The sequence below is a fragment of the Scardinius erythrophthalmus genome, assembly GCF_964197995.2.
Source record: "Scardinius erythrophthalmus genome assembly, chromosome: 19".
In the NCBI taxonomy this organism is placed as follows: domain Eukaryota; kingdom Metazoa; phylum Chordata; class Actinopteri; order Cypriniformes; family Leuciscidae; genus Scardinius; species Scardinius erythrophthalmus.
The window spans coordinates 38,164,757-38,185,819 of record NC_138239.1 but is presented as its reverse complement, the minus strand read 5'-3'; the positions used below and the strand labels follow the sequence as shown (position 1 = coordinate 38,185,819).

General features: G+C 37.8%; 1 protein-coding gene across 3 annotated transcripts in view; it reads left to right on the top strand.

Moving 5' to 3' along the window:
- dph6 (diphthamine biosynthesis 6) overlaps positions 1-21,063 on the top strand; it is a 113,440-nt gene that overhangs the window by 32,061 nt on the left and 60,316 nt on the right. For all 3 annotated transcript variants that reach the window (XM_081347610.1, XM_081347611.1, XM_081347612.1), the window contains 5 exons: positions 12,937-12,998; positions 14,228-14,322; positions 14,400-14,493; positions 18,679-18,823; positions 20,415-20,540. In XM_081347610.1, coding sequence (XP_081203736.1) covers positions 12,937-12,998; positions 14,228-14,322; positions 14,400-14,493; positions 18,679-18,823; positions 20,415-20,540 — 522 coding nt within the window. The remainder of the gene's footprint in view (positions 1-12,936; positions 12,999-14,227; positions 14,323-14,399; positions 14,494-18,678; positions 18,824-20,414; positions 20,541-21,063) is intronic.

The window sequence follows — 21,063 nt, the reverse complement described above, 5'->3', positions numbered from 1 at the left end:
TGTAATATCTCGTTACATCTCTGTAACATCACCATAACATTACTGTAATATCTCGTTACATCTCTGTAACATCACCATAACATTACTGTAATATCTCGTTACATCTCTGTAACATCACCATAACATTACTGTAATATCTCGTAACATCTCTGTAACATCACCATAACATTACTGTAATATCTCGTAACATCACCATAACATTACTGTAATATCTCGTAACATCTCTGTAACATCACCATAACATTACTGTAATATCTCGTAACATCTCTGTAACATCACCATAACATTACTGTAATATCTTGTAACATCACCATAACATTACTGTAATATCTCATAACATCACCATAACATTACTGTAATATCTCGTAACATCACCATAATTACTGTAACATCACCATAATTACTGTAATATCTCGTAACATCACCATAACATTACTGTAATATCTCGTAACATCATTTGAACATCACAATAACCCTCACCATAATGTTACTGTATCATCACCTTAACATTTCCATAATGTCTCCTCAGCATCATTGTAACATCTCTGTAACATCACCATAACATTACTGTAATATCTCGTAACATCACCATAACATTACTGTAATATCTCGTAACATCACCATAACATTACTGTAATATCTTGTAACATCTCTGTAACATCACCATAACATTACTGTGATATCTCGTAACATCACCATAATTACTCTAATATCTCGTAACATCACCATAACATTACTGTAATATCTTGTAACATCTCTGTAACATCACCATAACATTACTGTAATATCTCGTAACATCACCATAACATTACTGTGATATCTCGTAACATCACCATAATTACTCTAATATCTTGTAACATCACCATAACATTACTGTAATATCTCGTAACATCATTTGAACATTACAATAACCCTCACCATAATGTTACTGTATCATCACCTTAACATTTCCATAGTGTCTCCTCAGCATCATTGTAACATTTCTGTCACATCACCATAACATCACTGTAACACACAGCGGCAGCAGCAACATGATAAAAGACACCAATGTGGTAAATGTATTAATAGCAATAGAACAGAATAAAACAGTTTGGCTCATTTATGGTTGTCAAACAGCAAGAGCGCTTCATAGGATGTGTGCCATAGACTGTGAATTTTATAATGGCTTCAAGCGTGGCTCAACCAGTCAGAATTTAGATTCGGGAAATATCCGTTTTATAATTATAGTTTGATAAAACTTAGTTCACTGTCAGAAATTCTGTTAACTTTAGAGGTATAAAAGCTTGTCTCTGGCACAGTAAATGGACAAATCTGTACCTTATCTGTTCCTAAAAGGTGCCTTAGAGTAATACGTACCCTTAAGGTACAACTATGGAGCATTTAGGGGTAAATAATGTACAAAGACCCCTAAAGTTACAATTTTATGCACGATTTGTACGACGTTGACTCTGAAATGAGTGTGTTTGTGGTTAACACTAATGGACTGGTAGCGGTGAACTGGAGAAGGTTATATCTCAGTAGCTCTTTTGCATATAATGTTTATATTGAGCTTTAAAGCTTGAATGATTAGAATGTAAATGTGGAATTGTAAATCTTCCGTCCCTTTCTATTATTTGAGGGGTTTCAGATGAATTGGGATTACCACTTGTTTTTTTTTCTATCAAAATCCCTTTTTTCCCCCCAACAAATCCCGTCCCGTGTCTTATCTGCGCTCTTCTAAATGTGTTTTTAAGCTGATAATTCAGCGTGTGAATATGAGCGATCGCACCGTCTGTGTTTTAAACCCTTCGCTGCAGGAGACACTCAAGAGGAGCTTTGTGTTTTCTTGTGTATTTTCTGTCGCTTGTTTAGACTGATACTCACTGGATCCGTGTGTGTGTGTGTGTGTGTGTTGAAGGAATGTTAAATATCAGCCGAACGCTTGTCCAAATGAGCCCTGAGCGATCCGCCGGCACAGCTTACCCCCAAACCCCTACAGCACCGCCGGCTCTTGACAAATCATCCTCTAAAAGCAAATTCCCCACATATCTGGACGAGTGTAATTATGCGAGGTGTGTGTTTTCTGCTTGGCTACAGGTAGAAGGGGAAGATGTTATCTCGGCTGGCTCTTCACCTGGCCTCAGGCACCGGTAATTAGAAATTAGAGGGTTTGGATGGACTTGCACTGCCTCAGGCCGTCGAGTAATTGAGGCTTTCATGGGTTTCATGGGTCAGGGCTGCGTGTGTGTATTGGGTGACAGAGGTGTGTTGTACATTCACACACACCACAGGTGGAAATAAACACTTGTGACGTGAGAAATGTCTTTAAATGTGTGCCTGCTACGACTGTGGGGTACAAATAACAGCCTTGTAGCCGTATACTGTAGATTTCAAAGGTTTAATGCAAGAATTGAACAAAAATCAAGGCATGTTTTCTTTTATATGCACCAATATAACAATACTCTACATTATATTTGTGCTAAAACATTTTAATATACAGTTAAACCAAAATTTATTCAGACACCTTCAACATTTTTTCACATTATCTCAGTTTATTCGCTATAGTTTATAAAATGGTAATAAATATGAGCAGAACTCAGAGTTATGAACTCAGCTGATATTTGACTGGTTTTGTCCGTCCTTCTGTTAGACTGTCTCACACATGAATTATGTTGAATATCTGTCAGCTGTTAAATTTAACTACACGATTAGATAATACCAGTTTAGCTCAACCAATCACCAAGCAATGCTTCATTGTGTTCAGTCTGTGTGTAAAAAGAGCATTAGCAATTAAAGAAAACACACTTCAGCAAAACATGATCAGCTCAAAGTGTCTGAATCATATTTGGTCCCAAATGTTTATAAATGTCACTGGTAGTCACTGTATGAAGAATATCTGGGTATAATGTCACAGTTTACTTTATTTTGCTCTCCTCACTTACAGAAATGAACTATAGTGTCCTGATCACACTAGTAAAAAAATATATATCTGGTGTCTGAATAATTTTTGGTTTGACTGTATTCAATTTTTGAATAATGACACAAAAAAATTGGTACATGAGTTTTGAACTGATTCACAGAAACGAATCAAATTTATTAACTCAACTCACGTCGAGTAATGACACACTCTTTGTTACTAATGGCCAAATAAAAAGTGCACTAAAACCATTGCAATTATTCACAGTGTCATAGTCATAGTGAGGGAACAGTTAGGTAACAATAAGGTTTGTTAACATTTAAAAGTAACAGAAAAAGATTACATTTACAGCATGAGTTAATCTAAGTAAATGTTAATTAACACTTTACAATAAGGTTCATTAGTTTATTGTTTGTTCATATTAGTTCACAGTGCATTAACTAATGTTAACAAACACAACCTTTGATTTTAATAACGTATTAGTAAATGTTGAAATTAAAATTAACTAAGATTAATAAATGCTGAAGTATTGTTCATTCTAAGTTCATGTTAACTAATGAACCTTACTGTAAAGTGTTACCATGTTAATTTATAAATATTCTAGTCATTGTCGGCTCGTGTTTGTTAATTATAAAAAGTTTTACACCACTAGAAATGTCTAGAAATGAAACGCTGCTATAAACATGTAATTTCATCCATACCTAAACGCCTGAACTGATGTTAACGAACTGTTGTTGAGCGTAACCTCACTGTAAATGGTTCTTGTTGTGAATATAGTGCCCACGCATCTGGCGTCTGCTCTCTCGTCACCGGTGATATAAACTATAATCCCGTAATAACACTTGAAGAGGAGGATTGTGGGTAATCGGGGGGTTGACAGAAGACATTGGAAGCGTTTTAAAGGAGGGGGTCTGTGTTTATGAGACGTGTCCAAGTCCAAGACGATCTCCTCCATGTTTGTGCCAACAAGTTTCTGTAATCGTGTCAGAAACCCGAGCAGAAGTTTCCGCGATCGCTCGCCACCTCCGTGAAGCCGAGCGGAGATAATTGGCTGGTGAATACGGCAGCGTTGGATATTCATGTAATTAGTTAATTGGTTGATTTGTGTGTGTGAGGATGTCCAGGCGCAGGGTTGTTTCCAGCTGTTAATTGGATGACAGTTCCAGTGGAAATTGGCATGTGTGAAGTTGAAAGGTCTGTTTGCAGTGTTACGGCTTTCCTGTGTTTATAGCGTGCTTTAGAATTTATTTTCGGCAATTATACGGACACTTTCGGCACGAACTTTTCCACTCGGATGGTTGGCATTATATTCTTATAATTGAAATGCACGCGACCCTTTCCTCGACATGTGTTTTATGTATTTTATTTAGGGATATGTGCAAATCTTGATGATCCAGGGAACATCACTAGATGGAAATCATATTTTTTTAATATCTGTTCTTCAGTGATGTCACCAACCAGACATTTACCTTAAATTAAAAAAGCAGAAGGATTTATGTAATTCTTCTTGTTTGCTGATTAACTGGAGTTTGTGATAAAAGTGTCAAATATCTAACATTGCATTTGTTTGACACTTTGACACTTAATGATAATTTTCCAACACTCCAGTCGAATAATAACCATAATAATGAACAGATTTATCAATGTTAATATTCAGAGAAGCCCACACTTTCTTGGCAGGGACAAAAAAAGAAGATATTTTGAGAAAAATTGTTTCTCCCCATACAATGCAAGTATTTAAATTCTTCAAAACATCTTTTTTTTTTCACACAGAAGACAGAAAGTCATACAGGTTTGGATTGACATAAGGTTAAGTTACAGGATGATCATTTTTGGTTGAACTATCCCTTATAAAGTGCTTGAACGAAGAGAAACTTGCTTCACCAGTTGCTGAAAAGGTCATTTTTTAATAAAAATGTACTTAAATATTCTGTAGTTAAGTATTTGCATGTGGTAATATGATAAATCTCACACTTTGGGAGCTCAATAACTCACTCGGATCCTGATTTGCTGTTGACGTTTATGGCACGAACAGCGATAAGACTTTGAGATTGGTGATATTAAGAGTAACAGTTTCAATCCCAGGACAAAACTAGCCTGTGTGTTTGATTATGAGCATCAGGTCTTTATGAAAGTTCATACTCTTCATAATCATCACATATCAGTCATGCATTGATTGTGCATTAGTGTTGTTAATGTTTTTATTACTGCTTTAATGCTTTCAGTTATACACTGTCAGTTTTAACTGGCTGTGATACACATCAGATGAGGTTATAATTGCAGCTTTATTCCATTTATTGGATAAAAAGATTAAATCTCTGATGTGTCTGCTGAGTTGTATTCGTCGTACGGCTATTATTCCTCACACAGCTGTTGAATTTCTGATAAGAGCTCGAACAAATTTTCCGATCTCTCCTAATCTCCCCATCTCGTGTGTGTTCGTTCGCTCTGCCCTACAAAGCTCTCGCTCACAGATCGGCCGATAACACACCGCTATTGTTTCGGCTCGGGTCTGCGAGAGCATTGTTCAGAAGATGAACTAGCTCACCTTCCAGCGCGAGATGCTTATTTCATCCGTTTTAAAGCTAAAATGTTCCTCAACATGAATCCAATTTAGCTGGCGTTGGATTAAAGCGGATCTGTCAGTCGAATCTGTGCGCTGTAATTCAGAAGCAGATTTGGTTCTCTTTAAGCATATAGGCAGGCCATTGGCGCTTTGACTGTTTAATGATGCTGTTGGCGATACTGGAGTCTCGTTGATAAGGCTGAAAGATGAGGATTGCTCCATATGGAGCCTCTTAAACTTTACTTCGCTCAAGAAAACGAGATCCTGCACTCTCAGACAAAAAAGGTACAAAGGCTGTCACTGGAACGGTGCCCTTTAAAAACCTGCTAATACCATTTAGGTACTAATATGTTCACTTTTAGGTACAAGGGTGTAGCTTTTCAAAGCTTTTGAACCTTTTTTTCTGAGAGGGTCAGTTAGTTTTAGGGATGCACCGATATGAACATTTTGGCCGATACCGATAAATCTTTGTATTTGAAAGCCGATAACCGATATATCGGCTGATTAATCTAAATACAAGTTTTTATATCATTTTTGAGGGCCTGATTACAAAAACAAAAGTCTCACCATTATAATCCATGTCCCAAGCATGTTCTCATTATAATTTTATGCAGCCGATATGAAAGACTTGTGTTGCACTTTACTGTATTTTCCTTTTTTTTAAGTGATTTCAATATTTCAAGCAATTAAAAAGCATCATGTTGAACAGTGCGCATTTGAAGTGTCTCAACTGAAGGAAATAATACATTATTTATCGGCTTTAATATATTGGCCAAATTTTCTTATCGGGCTGATAACAATAACATTAAAAATGAACATAAATCGGCCGATACCAATATGGTGGCGATATATCGTGCATCACTAGTTATTTTATTATTTCTGTAATAATAATCTAGCATCTAATAACATAGAAAAATTCCCACAGTAAATGACTTTCTTTCTTCTGTGAAGCACAACAGGAGCAAGAAAGTTGTACAGGTTTGCATTGACACGAGAGCGAGTAAACAATGGTAGAATTGTTGTTTTTTGGTGAATTATCCCAATCTGTTAATCACAGTTCATTACGACAATTGATTTGTACTGCAAGTCTTCTGAAATGTTGTCTAAATATTCAAATTAGGCATTATCTAATTAAATATGCATGCACTAATTTGCATGCATTTCCATAACATAAATTTGAACATTGGATAAAGCCAAGTTCATTATTCTTGTTAATCATTTTTGACATATTAAAGGTTTTTGCGGAGGGGATTTTGGATTTCTCTTTTTGGATTTCAAAAAATAAAAATACGAGCATGTAACGTAGTAAATTAGTAAGTAACGAAATAAAAGTAAAATACCAATAAACATAACGTTATTGGTACGTCATGTGTTTTGCATGCAAGTATAATGTTCATTCTATTTATCAGGAGCAGCTTCCATGTCTCTTTAACAGTTCTTGCAAGTATTGTGTATCACCATGGTAGCCTAACTGTTGTTTCCATTACCCCAAAATGCCATTTATTGGTTATTTTGTATATTTTTATATGACTGTGGTGGCTCACACCAAGATTGTATGAACAAAAACTAGTTTGGGACTGCTAATACCTTAACCTCGTAGGCCTACTGTTTATTTATCAGTATTAGTCATATTCTTACAATTTATTTGTATGTTAAGTAAAGGGGGACAGTACTTGTGTGTGTGTCAACAATTTTTAACACATTGTTGATTTTTAACACCATTTTTAACACAATTTGTAAACAAATGTATTATAATAGGCCTATATAATTCCTAAAAAGGTGGGTGGCGGCTTGATGACCATGGGGAAATGTGGGTCCTGTGGCCAAACTATTCAAAACATCATTCAATGTACAGTAAATTGGGATAATCGTAATTAATAATCGCAATTACAATTTCAAGGGAATAATCGACAATTATGATTTTTGTCATAATCGTGCAGCCCTATCTGATTGGTTACAAGGTAGTGTGTGACGTCAGAAACACCAGCGATTTCAAAGCGTGTTTTTGAGACTGTCTTTGGTTCACTGCAGTTTTAAGGAGGAAATACTCAGCAATGCTGTCGACTTATGAATTTACACATGGTTTGACTTAAAGCAGATTAAAAACACCACATAGACACATAAACAACATTAAACGCTGGATTTTCTCCACAGGGGACTTTAAATGTACATGTTGGATGTTTTATATTTCCTCTAGTCTGAAAGAAGACAAGTTATGTAAGCAAATTAGACAGAAATCTGTAAACTTGACCAGTGCATGTAAAAACAATGGTGTCTTGAAGTCCAGACTGAAGAAGCACGTAAGGAAAGAAAGCCGTATTGTAAGAACTTGTGACCTAAAAAGAATTTGCTCTAATTTGAAGCTCATGAAATCTAATGCAAAACTTGAGAATCCATTTGTGCGCAGTTCACTGGCTTGGAAGTTGACTGGATTAAATCTGAGTTTTATAGGATAATAATGAGTTAAGGACTTTTTTCCAGCATATCTCTCCTTGGGGCTCTGCTTGGACTCTGCTTGTCTAAAGGGCAGCGGGAATGGACGTGCAGACAGATGAATGGTGCTTGGACTGAGCTTATTTGTGTTTAATGTGCCATAAGGGGGTGAGGTAATTAGCTTTAGGTCAGGTAGTAAAACAGGTGCAGATGAATGAACGCCGTGCAGCTCATGTAAATGAGAGATGATCTTGACTGTCTGAATATTTTAGGCCAGTATGGATGTAGTTGGTCCAGATCTGCTATGTTCACCTGGTTTCAGATGTTCGTTATGTCGACAGGCAGAAGGTTACAACAGCTACGATGACGATGCACAATACAAAAACATTAATGGCATAATACTGTATTGTAATTAATGGCAATTTTTTGTTTTGTTCTATTATGGCGCCTTCAAAAGTACATGTGTGTGTCAAATTTGGTGAAAATATATCACTTTGTTTCGGAGTTTTAGACATTTATCATGTATGAGCACATTATAAATGATTCATGGGCGACATTGATTGGATCTTTTTGCCACTTACTATCAACATTTTTATATTGGGGCATTAGCAAATTGCCAGTGACCTATGTTTCCGAATTTCCTACGGTGGTTTCATCTCGATTGGACTAACGGTTTTGAAGATATTAGCGGAAGCTTTTTAAGTGCTAAATCACAGTGTTGCACAAACCATAAGGTGAAACTTGGCATGTTTGGTATCACTGGACTCGGCAAGGATTCAAGAGTCTAATGAGATGACTCCCGTGAAAATAAGTCGACCACACCCAACATTATAAGCATTTGAATATTTGATTTTACCGCTAGATGGCGCTGTCTCAAAACTTCTCAGGGTCCTTCAGGGCATTGTGCGAATGACCCATACTGAGTTTTGTAACGATACTCTAATACGTTCATAAAATACACATTTTTTTATACTTTATGATTTTCAATACAGCATTTTACTACAATAATCAAAATGGCAGACGGCCAAAATAACAGATATGGAAAAATTGGATATCATTCGACTCAGCATGCCGCTCTGAATCTAATGAGAACACTTTTATTAAAAATAGCCATTTTTCATATCTCCAGACCAGTAGGTGGAACTGCGCCGAAACACAGCTTGTAGCCTCAGGTCATGCTTGAGATGACATGGACCAAGTTTAGTCTGAATACGATAAAGCATTGAGGAGATACAGCCTTATGTCTATTTTCGTAAGCGCTACATAAAATTGTACGTTTTTTGAAAACGGTTTAACAAATCAACTTGAATTCCATAACTTTTGAAGATGATCTGGTTTATATTTCATGAAAATCGGAGCAACGGCCTAGGAGGAGTTCGAAAAAGTAGGTTTTTCGGAAAATTTAGTTCTAATTGAGTTTTGTTTCTAGCCCTTACAATTCAAAAGTTATTAGCACAAATGTAAGTCAAACTTTGGGCAGGTGGTGGCGCTAGAGGGATTGAGATAAAGACTCCAAATTTGCTCCGGTGAATGTTTGGACTTACCTCTATCAGTGTGCCAAATTTCATAACTTTTTACCATACGATTCTACGGGCTACCATTGACTCAAGCGCAAGAAGAGGAAACGGAAACGGAAGAATAATCATGATAATAGGAACGCCAGCCTTCGGTGCTTGGCCCCTAATAATGCAGACTTCATCAAATATGATGCAAATTCAGCTCAATTCAGTTCAGTGTTGATTTAGTTCAGTTCATTGTGTAAATTATGCAACAAGTTAAATTCTGCTGTAAAGCAGCTCTACAGAAGACAATAATGTCATTATTCAGATTAATTCAGTTCAAGATTTGTTCTCATCCAACAGTGTCAGTGCAGTTAAATCAATAATATTACTGAATATTAACCCTAACTGAGCAAGCTGAAGGCGACAGTGGCAAGGAACAAGATCAAGGTGACAGAAATAGAGAAAAAACACCAAGATTATAATCATGCCACTTCCCAGATTCAGTTTCACTGTATATTCTGATTGGGTGGAGCGAGACACACAGTTACATGATGCGATTCGTCTCTTTTGCTTTATTTTCCCTCTGCATCCTAGCTTTAAATACCAAATTTGCAGTGTGCTTGATCCTTTATTTAAAATCAAGACGTTAATGAAGATATTATAAAACAGACTCCCTCTCAGCAGTTTGAAATCAATCATTAAAATTTGTTTTAAAGGCATGACTAATTAAAAAGGATATTTAAATAGGATTGAATTTTAATGGCGTTCTCCCTGTTACCTTTGTGTGGGGTTAACATGAGAGGAGAGGAGATTAGATATTCTCACACTAATTATGAGCGGTGTTCCCCAGGGCCGGGTAATGGGGCCGCTCTCGTTCTCATTGATCCCTGCAGATCCGAGCGCGCCAGCATGATCCTCTGAAAACACGCCAGCGAAAGTGCAGGCTCCCTCAGGGCTTGTGGTTTGGACCCTGATCTCTGAGGTCAGGCGGGAAGAAAGGCGCTTCTCTGCGGTTCGCTCTGGTGTGGTACACGACAATCATGAGCGGACGGGAAAATATGGGCTTGTGTTATGATGGGTTGTCATGGTTTGTTGTGAAAAGTGGTGAGAGTTTAACCTCTTGATGGATTTGAGTTTGTACAAGGTTTTGTAGTTGTAGTTTTGGCCACTTTAATGCACTTTCCATTAAAGGAGAACTCGGCAACTCTAGCGAACTCTAGTCACTTCTTCGCTGATTTTCCCTTTTGTTGTCGCATGTTTTCCCCACGAGCTCCCCCTACAGCTGTGGGGGGCGTATATTTCACAACACAGTCGTAAAAAACTCACTTGCGGCGGCCTCCTCCCCCTCTCTACCGCTGCTCATGTGCGTTTGTTTTGATCGGAGCAAGCCAACTGTATCGCGTGGAGCTTTGTCTACCGAGGTGGGTAATCTGGTAATACATCATACATGCGTGTGTGTTTATGTCGAATTGCCGTAATGCAATTTGTGTTTCGCGCTCGTTCTCGTTCTCGCTTTCGCTTCTCACGAGACTTCCAATTTCTATCTTGCCGGGACGGTAGTGAACAAGTTGCAAGGTTGGTTTTCCGCCTGGGAACGCTGGGGGGAGCGGGGAAAGTCACCAATATCACCAGAACAGGTTGTTTAACCATCCAAATGATTTCTAGACAGTTTTATTAAGTTAAAAAAGCTACCAAGTTCTCCTTTAAATACTGACATATGACAAGCAATGAAAGCTTCATGTGGGGTGGGAGATCATGGTAGCTTTTTCCCCAGTTTGTACACTAATTGTAGACTGAACGCATCAAGCTCAGCCATTGAACCACTGAACTCTAACATTTTACAGTAAGGTTCATTAGTTAACATGAACTAAGAATGAACAATACTTCAGCATTTATTAATCTTAGTTAATATTAATTTCAACATTTACTAATACGTTATTAAAATCAAAGGTTGTATTAGTTAACATTAGTTAATGCACTGTGAACTAACATGAACAAACAATGAACAGCTGGATTTTATTAACTAACATTAACAAAGATGAATAAATACTGTAATAAATGTGTTGCTCATTGTTAGTTCATGTTAGTTAATATATTAACTAATGTTAACTAATGAACCTTATTGTAAAGTGTTACCGTGATTTTAAAATAGTCAAACAACTAAAGTCAAATTTACTTGTAAAGCGTTTTTCACAATATACGTTTTTCTCAAAGCAGCGTTAAAGAAAAAGAAGATGTTAATGTTTATACTATTGTAATATCTTACAGTTGTATTTAGCAGAGTAGAGCTGTAAATATAGTTATTTAAAGTCCCCCTGTGGTGTAAATCCAGCTTTTAATGTAGTTTATATGTCTATGTGGTGTTATTAATCTGCTTTAAGACAAACCATGTGTAAATTCATAAGTCGACAGCATTGCTGAGTATTTCCTCCTTAAAACTGCAGTGAACCAAAGACAGTCTCAAAAACACGCTTTGAAATCGCTGGTGTTTCTGACGTCACAAACTACCTTGTAACCAATCAGATCAACGTGTGATCGTCAACCAGTGGATCTCTGAGCTGAGTGAGTGAGTGGAGGCGGGGCTCATTTGCATATTCATAGAACCGCGCATACTAAATGAGGCGAGGGTGTCGAGTTACACTCAAGATATTTTAAGACATGAAGACTTTTTCTTCTTGGAAAAACATTTAAATATGTCATTTTGGTGATTAAAGATGAGTTTTAAAGGATAAAATTATTGACTACAGGGAGACTTTAATATTAATATAAACAATCCCACAGCTTAGATTTAGTATATAATATGTATTGCTTTACATGAGTGTACTGTGTTTTTATGGGAAATAATATACATTTATAAGTAACTTCAAACATTTGTTTTTTGCTTACAAAATCACACAAATCAGGGTTTTTAAACTATATTTAGTAATTTTCCAAATTTTGCTACTAGACATCATTTAAAATAAGCCTGCACATATTTACTCTGGTTGAGATTGAAGATCATTTTCTCAGTCCATTGGTTAAAAAAGATAAAACTAAAGTATATCCCGAATCATGGAAAGTTCCACGCATGTTTGAGTCCCGTCCTGCAGATGCTCTGTGTCGGATTATATGTGTTTATCATGTCTGGGCGTTGTTGATGTGAGCCTGATTTGATTCCCGCAGCGGCCATGTTGTGTGAGCTATGCTAGCTCATGATATATGAATAACTTGTGTGTTTGTTTATGGAAAGGCTTGTGTACAGAGAGAGGCAGATCACAACCAGCTGGCAGTGCATGATGGTCTCGTGAACTTCCACGACTGACATCTCCAGTTTATCACACTCGTGATGCATTTGTATTGACATGCTAAAATATTTTCAGACTGACGTACGTGTGTTGACCTGCGGCTCTCAGAGGAGTCGAGCGGTTAAAGCAGATCTGTGTGTACACACACATTTGCCCAGTCAAACAGAGCAGCGGACGTGTTGTTAATGTGTTAAACACTAACACTTACACTCTTGTGTGTGTGTGTGTGTGTGTGTGTGTGTGTGTGTGTGGCAGGTCTGGATCCAGAGAGACATTTAGGAAAATCCCTGGCGGAGATGGAACCGTATCTGCACGAGGTCAGAGGGAAATAATAATAATGATAATAATAATGATAATAATAATGATAATAATAATGATAATAATAATAATAATGAACCTCCGTCAGCTGTTTCTGCTTCAGCTTTCACATCAACTCAATCTCCTTCATTTATACAGCGCTTTTAACAATATAGATTGTTTCAGGGCAGCTTTACAGTGACAGAGAGTGTTTAGGCTTTACAGCAGATCTAGAATAAAGTTATTGTCCAGATAAAGCTAGTTTAGATTGATTCAGATCAAGTGTTTCACTATGTCAGGATGTTTTGACTGATGATGACACACTGATTCATTCGTTTCTGGCAAATCACCATCATGATGTTCTTTAAGGTTCAGTCCAGTATCACACATGATCCGGTGAGATGGAGAACCTTTCATTGTAAAATCATTTATTCACTGCAAATCCACATCAACTCGTGTGTGTTTAATACAGAGCAGATCAAAAACATACAGGAAAAAACTGTGATATTGCAAACTATTATTCCAGTGTAAATCAGCTGTTCTCTATGTGAAGTGTAGTTAATTCAGCATCATTACTCCAGTCTTCAGTGTCACATGACCCTTCAGAAATCACTCTAATATGAGGATTTGATGATCCATAAACATTTATGATTATTATCAATGTTGAAAACAGTTCATATTTTTGTGGAAACTGTGAAACATTTTATTTTTCAGGATTCTTTGATGAATAGAAAGTTAAAAAGTAGAAAGTAGAATCTTTTGTAACATTATAAATGTCTTTACTGTCACTTTTGATCAATTTAATGCGTCCTTGATGAATAATTGAATATGAATAATAATATGAATCTTACTTGGAAAAAACAATTTTAATCAGTTTTCAACATTGATAATAATCGGAAATATTTCAACTCCTCATATTAGAGTGATTTCTGAAGGATCATGTGACACTGAAGACTGGAGTAATGATGCTGAACATTCAGCTTTGATCACAGGAATAAATTACACTTTACTATATATTCACATAGAAAACAGATGATTTACACTGGAATAATATTTCAATATTTTTACTGTATTTTTTACCAAATTAATGCAGCCTTGGTGAGCAGAAGAGACTTTTTTAAACAACTTTTGACCGGTAGTGTATATAAACATTTGCTATTAATAGCCAGCAAAAACATAACTATATGATGTAATTAATAATAACTGTGATGTTGCTGTATTATGAATATGTAGTGATGGTTTGCGACAGCTTTCAGAGAAGTATGGAGTTCACATCTGTGGGGAAGGAGGCGAGTACGAGACCTTCACCGTTGACTGTCCGCTCTTCAAGAAGAAGATCGTCATGTGAGTCTCAAACACAACGCCAGCATGTGCTTATCGTGTGTGTGTGTGTGTGTGAGACTGTGTGCTCTGTGTTTCAGTGACTCTGCGGAGACCGTGATCCACTCGGCCGATGCCTTCGCTCCTGTGGGATACCTGCGCTTCACACGCATGCACACCGAGGACAAAACAGAAGTACGGTTCAGCCTAGACCAGTCCTGTCCCGCACCGGACGTCCACTAGTGAAGTTAGTCGTGTCAGTGTGTGTGATGTCACAACCAGCGCTGCTATTTCCAGAGCAATGCACATTTCCATGAGGTCAAGCCTTCTCTGGGAATCGAACCCTTCAAAACTGTTGTCAGCGGAAGCAACTGGACCTAAAATATTAGTAATACTTATATTAGTATCAGTTCATATTTCAATTATGTAACAATGAATTTTCATGTTCGCAGTTCTGATGTTGGCTTATGGTCACATGACATGGAAGTAAACAGACAAAATACTTTTTCTAAAGGAAATTTGTTTTGTGTTTAATTTTTATTGGTTTTATTACACTGTATATGTGTGTGTGTGTGTGTGTGTGTGTGTGTGTGTGTGTGTGTGTGTGTGTGTGTGTGTGTGTGTGTGAAATGGGAGGAAATGATCTTTCGCTGCTTGTGTGTTCTCTAGCCAAGCTTTCCGTTTCCCTGAGAAACTTTGCATTTGCTCATAAATCTTTTGTGATGGAAATAGTGTGAGATTGGAGGTAAAATATATTACAGTGCTTTTGCTAGTGAACACAACGTTTTTTGGTGGAACGCAATGTATCCAGGAAACACAATTTCCAGAAGCAATAAAATATAATTATTATTATTATTATATATAATCTCTATAAGCTGTATGCTATAAGCTGCTCATGTGTAAATGAAATCACAGCCGCTCTTCATTCTGAAACACGCAGCGCAACAGACTATACACTGTAAAGTCCCCCTGTATTCATTTTATCCATTAAAGGGGTGGTTGATTATGATTTGACTTTTCTAACTGTAGTTAGTGTGTAATGTTGCTGTTTGAGCATAAACAACATCTGCAAAGTTACAACGCTCAGAGTTTAAAGCAAAGGGAGATATTTGCTTTTAAAGAAATCGCTTTTTAAGGACTACAACAAACGGCTGGTAGAGACTACACCACATTCCTCCCGGGTTAGTGACATCACCAACCCTTAAATTTACATAAACCCCGCCCCCTGAACCCGATTTATAGATTATCATGACAGAATATTCTAATCAATGACTAGAAGATAACTACACATCAGCTTCATAAATTCATCAACTATCCATTCTACATGTTGTCACTTCTTCTTGAGTCTCTCCATCATTGTCTGAATCCGGTTTGAACATAAAAGGCTAAAAGTTTTTAAAGTTTTCAGTGTGTGTTTGTATATGTGTGTGTGAGGTAAAAGGACAAAAGCTCTTGAAGCTCCCCCCCCTGTGCCGGGAGCAGCAGCTCATTTGCATTTGAAGGGACAGACACAAAAATGGTGCGTTTTTTGCTCACCCTCAAAAAGTGACAACTTTAACATGCTGTATAAAATATCTGGGGGATATTTAGAGCTGAAACTTCACACACTCTGGGGACATCAGAGACTTACTTTACATCTTGTGAAAAGGGCATTATACCACCCCTTTAAAACTCATCTTTGATCACCAAAATGACATATTTAAGCTTTTCCCTTTTTCCTTGAAAAAAATTTCTCGTCTTAAAATATCTTGAGTGTAACTCGACACCCTTGCCTCATTTAGTATGCGTGGTTCTATGAATATGCAAATGAGCCCCGCCTCCACTCACTCACTCAGCTCAGAGATCCACTGGTTGACGATCACACGTTGATCTGATTGGTTACAAGGTAGTTTGTGACGTCAGAAACACCAGCGATTTCAAAGCGTGTGTTTGAGACTGTCTTTGGTTCACTGCAGTTTTAAGGAGGAAATACTCAGCAATGCTGTCGACTTATGAACTTACACATGGTTTGTCTTGAAGCATATTAAAAACACCACACAGACACATAAACAACATTAAAAGCTGGATTTACACCACAGAGGGGACTTTCATTTAATTGCAGCTTTCAATTTAATAAGATATATGGCTATTTGAGTTTAGTGTGTTTAATTTCATGTCATTTCAACTCACAAACCCCTGTAGAAACCAGTGATGTACAGACATGCCCTGTTAGTCTCCTCATGTGTGTGTGGTTTAGCATCCGGAAGGCGCTCTGCCAGCTCTCTTCTCTGTGTGTCCCGTGTGTAGGAGACTGTGACGTCTGCAATATTCACCCGTGCCTGAAAGCAGGCCTGCCGTAACACACACGTCCGCTCACATCATCCTCTGAGTGCTCAGGTACGCTGGGAAGGTTATTCGTGTGACTTTGTGTTGAGCGTTTCCTCTAACTGTTGTTGTGATGATGTCCTTAAGGAGTGTGTGCTGTTCATGCCCGTGTGTGTGTGTCCATACTACTCCTCTCATGCTCTCATGTTGTAATGCGGCATCAGTTAAGGTCACGGTGACCTTTAACCCCTTACCAGACTCACCCCACCCAACGTGCATTACATTTGAAGTGTGTCATGTGATAGTTTTATGAAAGCAACAGACTGAAATGTAAAACTATATTCACTGCAGATGTGTATTGAGTATTGATGCACAGTAGCTGCAGACCAATCAGAAACCAGCGTGTGTTTTATAATCAGCAGGTCATGATGATGCTGGACTGTGGATCTGCTCTTGTGGAGGAGTTGGTGTGTTTCGGGTCACGCCGTGTCCTCAGTCTCAGCTTCTGGCTCTGTGCGGTCGCGTGTTTATTTGTGTGTGTGTTCTGCTGTGTGTTGGTGGAGGATCGGGGATGAAAACACATGGCCTGAGAAGGCAAGCTCTCTCGCCCGCAGCGCAGGGAAACCCTGCGAGAGAAGCTCAGTCGAGAGCACTCTCCGTCACGCTGACAGATCCACGCTGACACGGCTCTGGGGGGGTGTGTGTGTGTGTGTTCCTCCCCTGCACACACACACTGCAGCATAATTAATCTAATTATCATACGGTCAGCTGCAGATGACAGCAGGACATTAAAGAGATCTGAAATATTTATTAAAAATGTGCCGTGTCCGGCATGCTGTAATCAGGTGGTGTGTGTGTGTGTGTGGCGTTTGAGGGGGTCTTCTTGCACTACATCACAAATGTTACCGTGAGAAAAGCAAACCCGCGGGTGTGACCCGGATGACCCCTGAAACATCGGACCGACCCCGCTCCGGGAACACACAGGCGTGTTTCTTTCAAACATGAGGGGAAAACCATGCTTTGGTAAATCATAACTATAATATAAAAAGTCATTATGAGAGGAAGTCGAGTATTATGACAAAAGTTTGACTTGGAATTTTACTTTTTATCTCATAATTGATTTTCTTGTCAATTTCAACATTTATTTCATAATTAGGGCTTAGTATCTTAGAATTGTGCTGTTTTTATCTCATAATTATGACCAAAAAAATGAGATAAAAAGTCACAAGACACATAATTTTGACTTTTTATTTCATAATTGTCTTAGCATCTTAATAATTTTCTGATAATTATTAGTGTTTCTTAATTTTGACACTTAATATAATTATTAGTGTCAATTCTGACACTTATTTCTCATAATATCTCATAATTTTGACTTTTTATCTCATAAGTGACATTTCGTAATTTACTTTTTATCTTATAATAATGACATAATATATTATCAGTTTAACATTATCTCATAATTATTAGTATGGCAAATTTGACACTTATTTCTTAATTTTGACTTAGTGTCTCATAATTGATTAACATTTTTTTTTATTTTGATAATTTAATGCAATTATTAGTTTCAGTGTTGACACTTATTTCATAATTGACTGAGTATCTCAGAATTGTGACTTCATAATCAGGGTTTGAAATTAACACCAAGAAATGAATGTATGAAATCCTAATTTCATATATAGATTTCTATACTCTATAATAAGAAGTATTAGTAGAAGTTCTGAATGGCCGGTAACTTAAACATTTTGTAGCCAAATTGGCCGGTGGTTGAAAAAGTAAATTTTAAACCCTGTTCATAATTACTAACACCTCGTAGTTATCTCATACTCACAACTTTTATCATAATTGTGACCTATCTCATAATTGTGACTTTTTATCTCATAATTGTGATTTAAAAGCATGTGGTGGTCATGGGCTTCCACACTGAGATGATGATCATATTCATATATTTTCCAGCGTATCAGCCTGCAGGTTGACTGATCAAGCGTGTGTGTGTGTGTGTGTGTGTGTGTGTGTGTGTGTGTGTGTGTGTGTGTGTGTGTGTGTGTGTGTGATGGTGTGTGTCGTCTCCTGCAGGGCTCGGGAGCACTGCCTCTCAGTGGATGTCCTTGCCAGAACACCATTGACAAGATGACAGAAGAGCTGGAATATGCTGATAAAACTCCAGACGTCCAGCGAGCATGTCCATCAAACGCTGAGCGCAGTTGTCAGCCGGAGCAGGGTGAGGAGTGTGTGTGTGTGTGTGTGTGTGTGTGTGTGTGTGTGTTCTGGTATAAAGCACATCATATTGTCTGCCTGCAGTATAACTGTTACTTCATTGAAATTCTTTCAAAATTGTACTGGTTCATCAGCACCAAAACAAAAGTAGCACGGTATGAGACACTGCGCTAATGCCATGCTGAAGGTTGCCCAGGTGAAAAAGATGTACTATTAAATGTATTAAAAATGTACTTGAGTGTGTTTTTAGTAGACCTACAATACAAATAGGCCATACTTTAATGCATTTTTAATACATTTAGCCTACGTCTTTTTCACATGGGTGGTGAGCCAGTCGGTAGATCATTTAGCATCATTACAATAGCAAAACAAAAGCACAGACCTAAAGAAGAAGCTCATTGGCCGCCCTGGTTAATACAGTGTTTTTGGGGGGATGAACCATGTGTTTTGGATATTTCCATTATTAATTCCATGGTGTTTATAAATTATACAGTATATTTATGTGTAAAGTTAATCGTTCAGCACCATGACACCAAGAGCTTCCTCTTACAGTGAACATAAAACTCTACACACTCCTGTTGAAACTGCTGGGTTTTCTGATGCATCTTTTTTCACCATTAATTTAAAAATTACAACCTATGCAGTTACTGACAACCCAAGACACATTTCAGAGAAAAAGAAAAACTTACAGAGAGAAATAACCTGAATGCATCACTAACATCAATGCATTTTTCAAGTCCATGTGAATCCAGTTGTTGATGCAGTGAATTAAAATAAGAATTATCTGATTTTCAGTTGTTGGAGTATTTTAATGCTTGTTTTATCATGTTTAAAATTATTTTAAGTCAGCTTGAAGCCTGTTTGAGGACTTCTAGATCAGGCACTTGACTAGCCGTTTAACAACCAACTAGTCAATTAGTGTGGCCTACTAGCAATGTAATTAGCATGCTAGCATAGACAGTTTCACAGTAAAACCCTCTCAGTAGAGTAGCGTCTTTAAAGCATTAGTTCATTTCAGTATTAAGATGTCCTGATAATTGACTCTCCTCCACGTCATCCAAGATGTTCATGTCTTTCTGTCTTCAGTGGAAAAGAAATGAAGGTTTTTGAGGAAAACACTCCAGGATGTTCCTCCATATAGTGTCTTCAATGGGGTCCAACGGGTCGAATAAGATAAGATAAGACTCTTATTCCTCGGCTGGATCGTGTCGAGACTTTGAAGCTGCACTGAAACTCACATCTGGACCTTCGACCCGTTGGACCCCATTGAAGACACTATATGGAGAAACATCCTGGAGTGTTTTCCTCAGAAACCTTCATTTCTTTTCCACTGAAGACAGAAAGACATGAACATCTTGGATGACGTGGAGGAGAGTAAATCATCACCAATTCTGAAGTGAACTCCTCCTTTAAAGGGATTATAAGTAGAGTTCAGAACCGTGTTGTTTAACGAGTTTAGCTGATTTTGCAAATATGGAGTTGATGTCCTTAATGCACACAGTGCTTGTTTCCAATGTAAGTCACCAGCTTTTCCCAGGGAATGCATGAAACGTGTGTAAGGCACATGTATAGATGATGATGATGTTCTGTTGAAGGTCGTCTGCCGTCACACTCATCCAGGAGTCCGTCGGGTTTCCAGTGGATCAGCGGTTTGACGGCGCGTCGGTCCGAACACACACACGTCCAGAGCCAGACCCGGCACATCTTCACACTCCTGCAGAGTAAGACCAGTCCCCGTGTCCTGTGTCTAATATGACATCACCGCGCACAGCGTTCGGGAAGAGTCATCTGAACTCAAACAGAAACAGGATATCTTTCTCACACCATTCTGTTTGTTTTAAGCAAAAACTCACTTAATTTGTATTTATTTCCCCAGAAAACAAGACATAATCTCTTATGGTATTCCACTACTTTAGTAAATGCATCTTGATTTAAGAGTTTTTGGGATATTTGACCTGGAAACAAGACAAAAATACTAAGTAAGAGAAGCTTTTTTGCAGTGCTATGTTGAGTTTGTGTTGTTTTCCCCCTGAATAATGAAGAATATGAAGAGCTTGTGGGCAGTTCAGCCCATCACACGCTGACGGCAAACAGGCCTTTGTTCACACACACGCTTTCATCGCTCTTGTTGTGCTGGTAAAATGCACTTTTAAGAGGTACAGGGGCTCTTATTCGCACGGGTGTCAGCGACTCCATCTGTCACGAAACACACTTCAGATTAAACGAAGCTCTTTCTATCGCCCG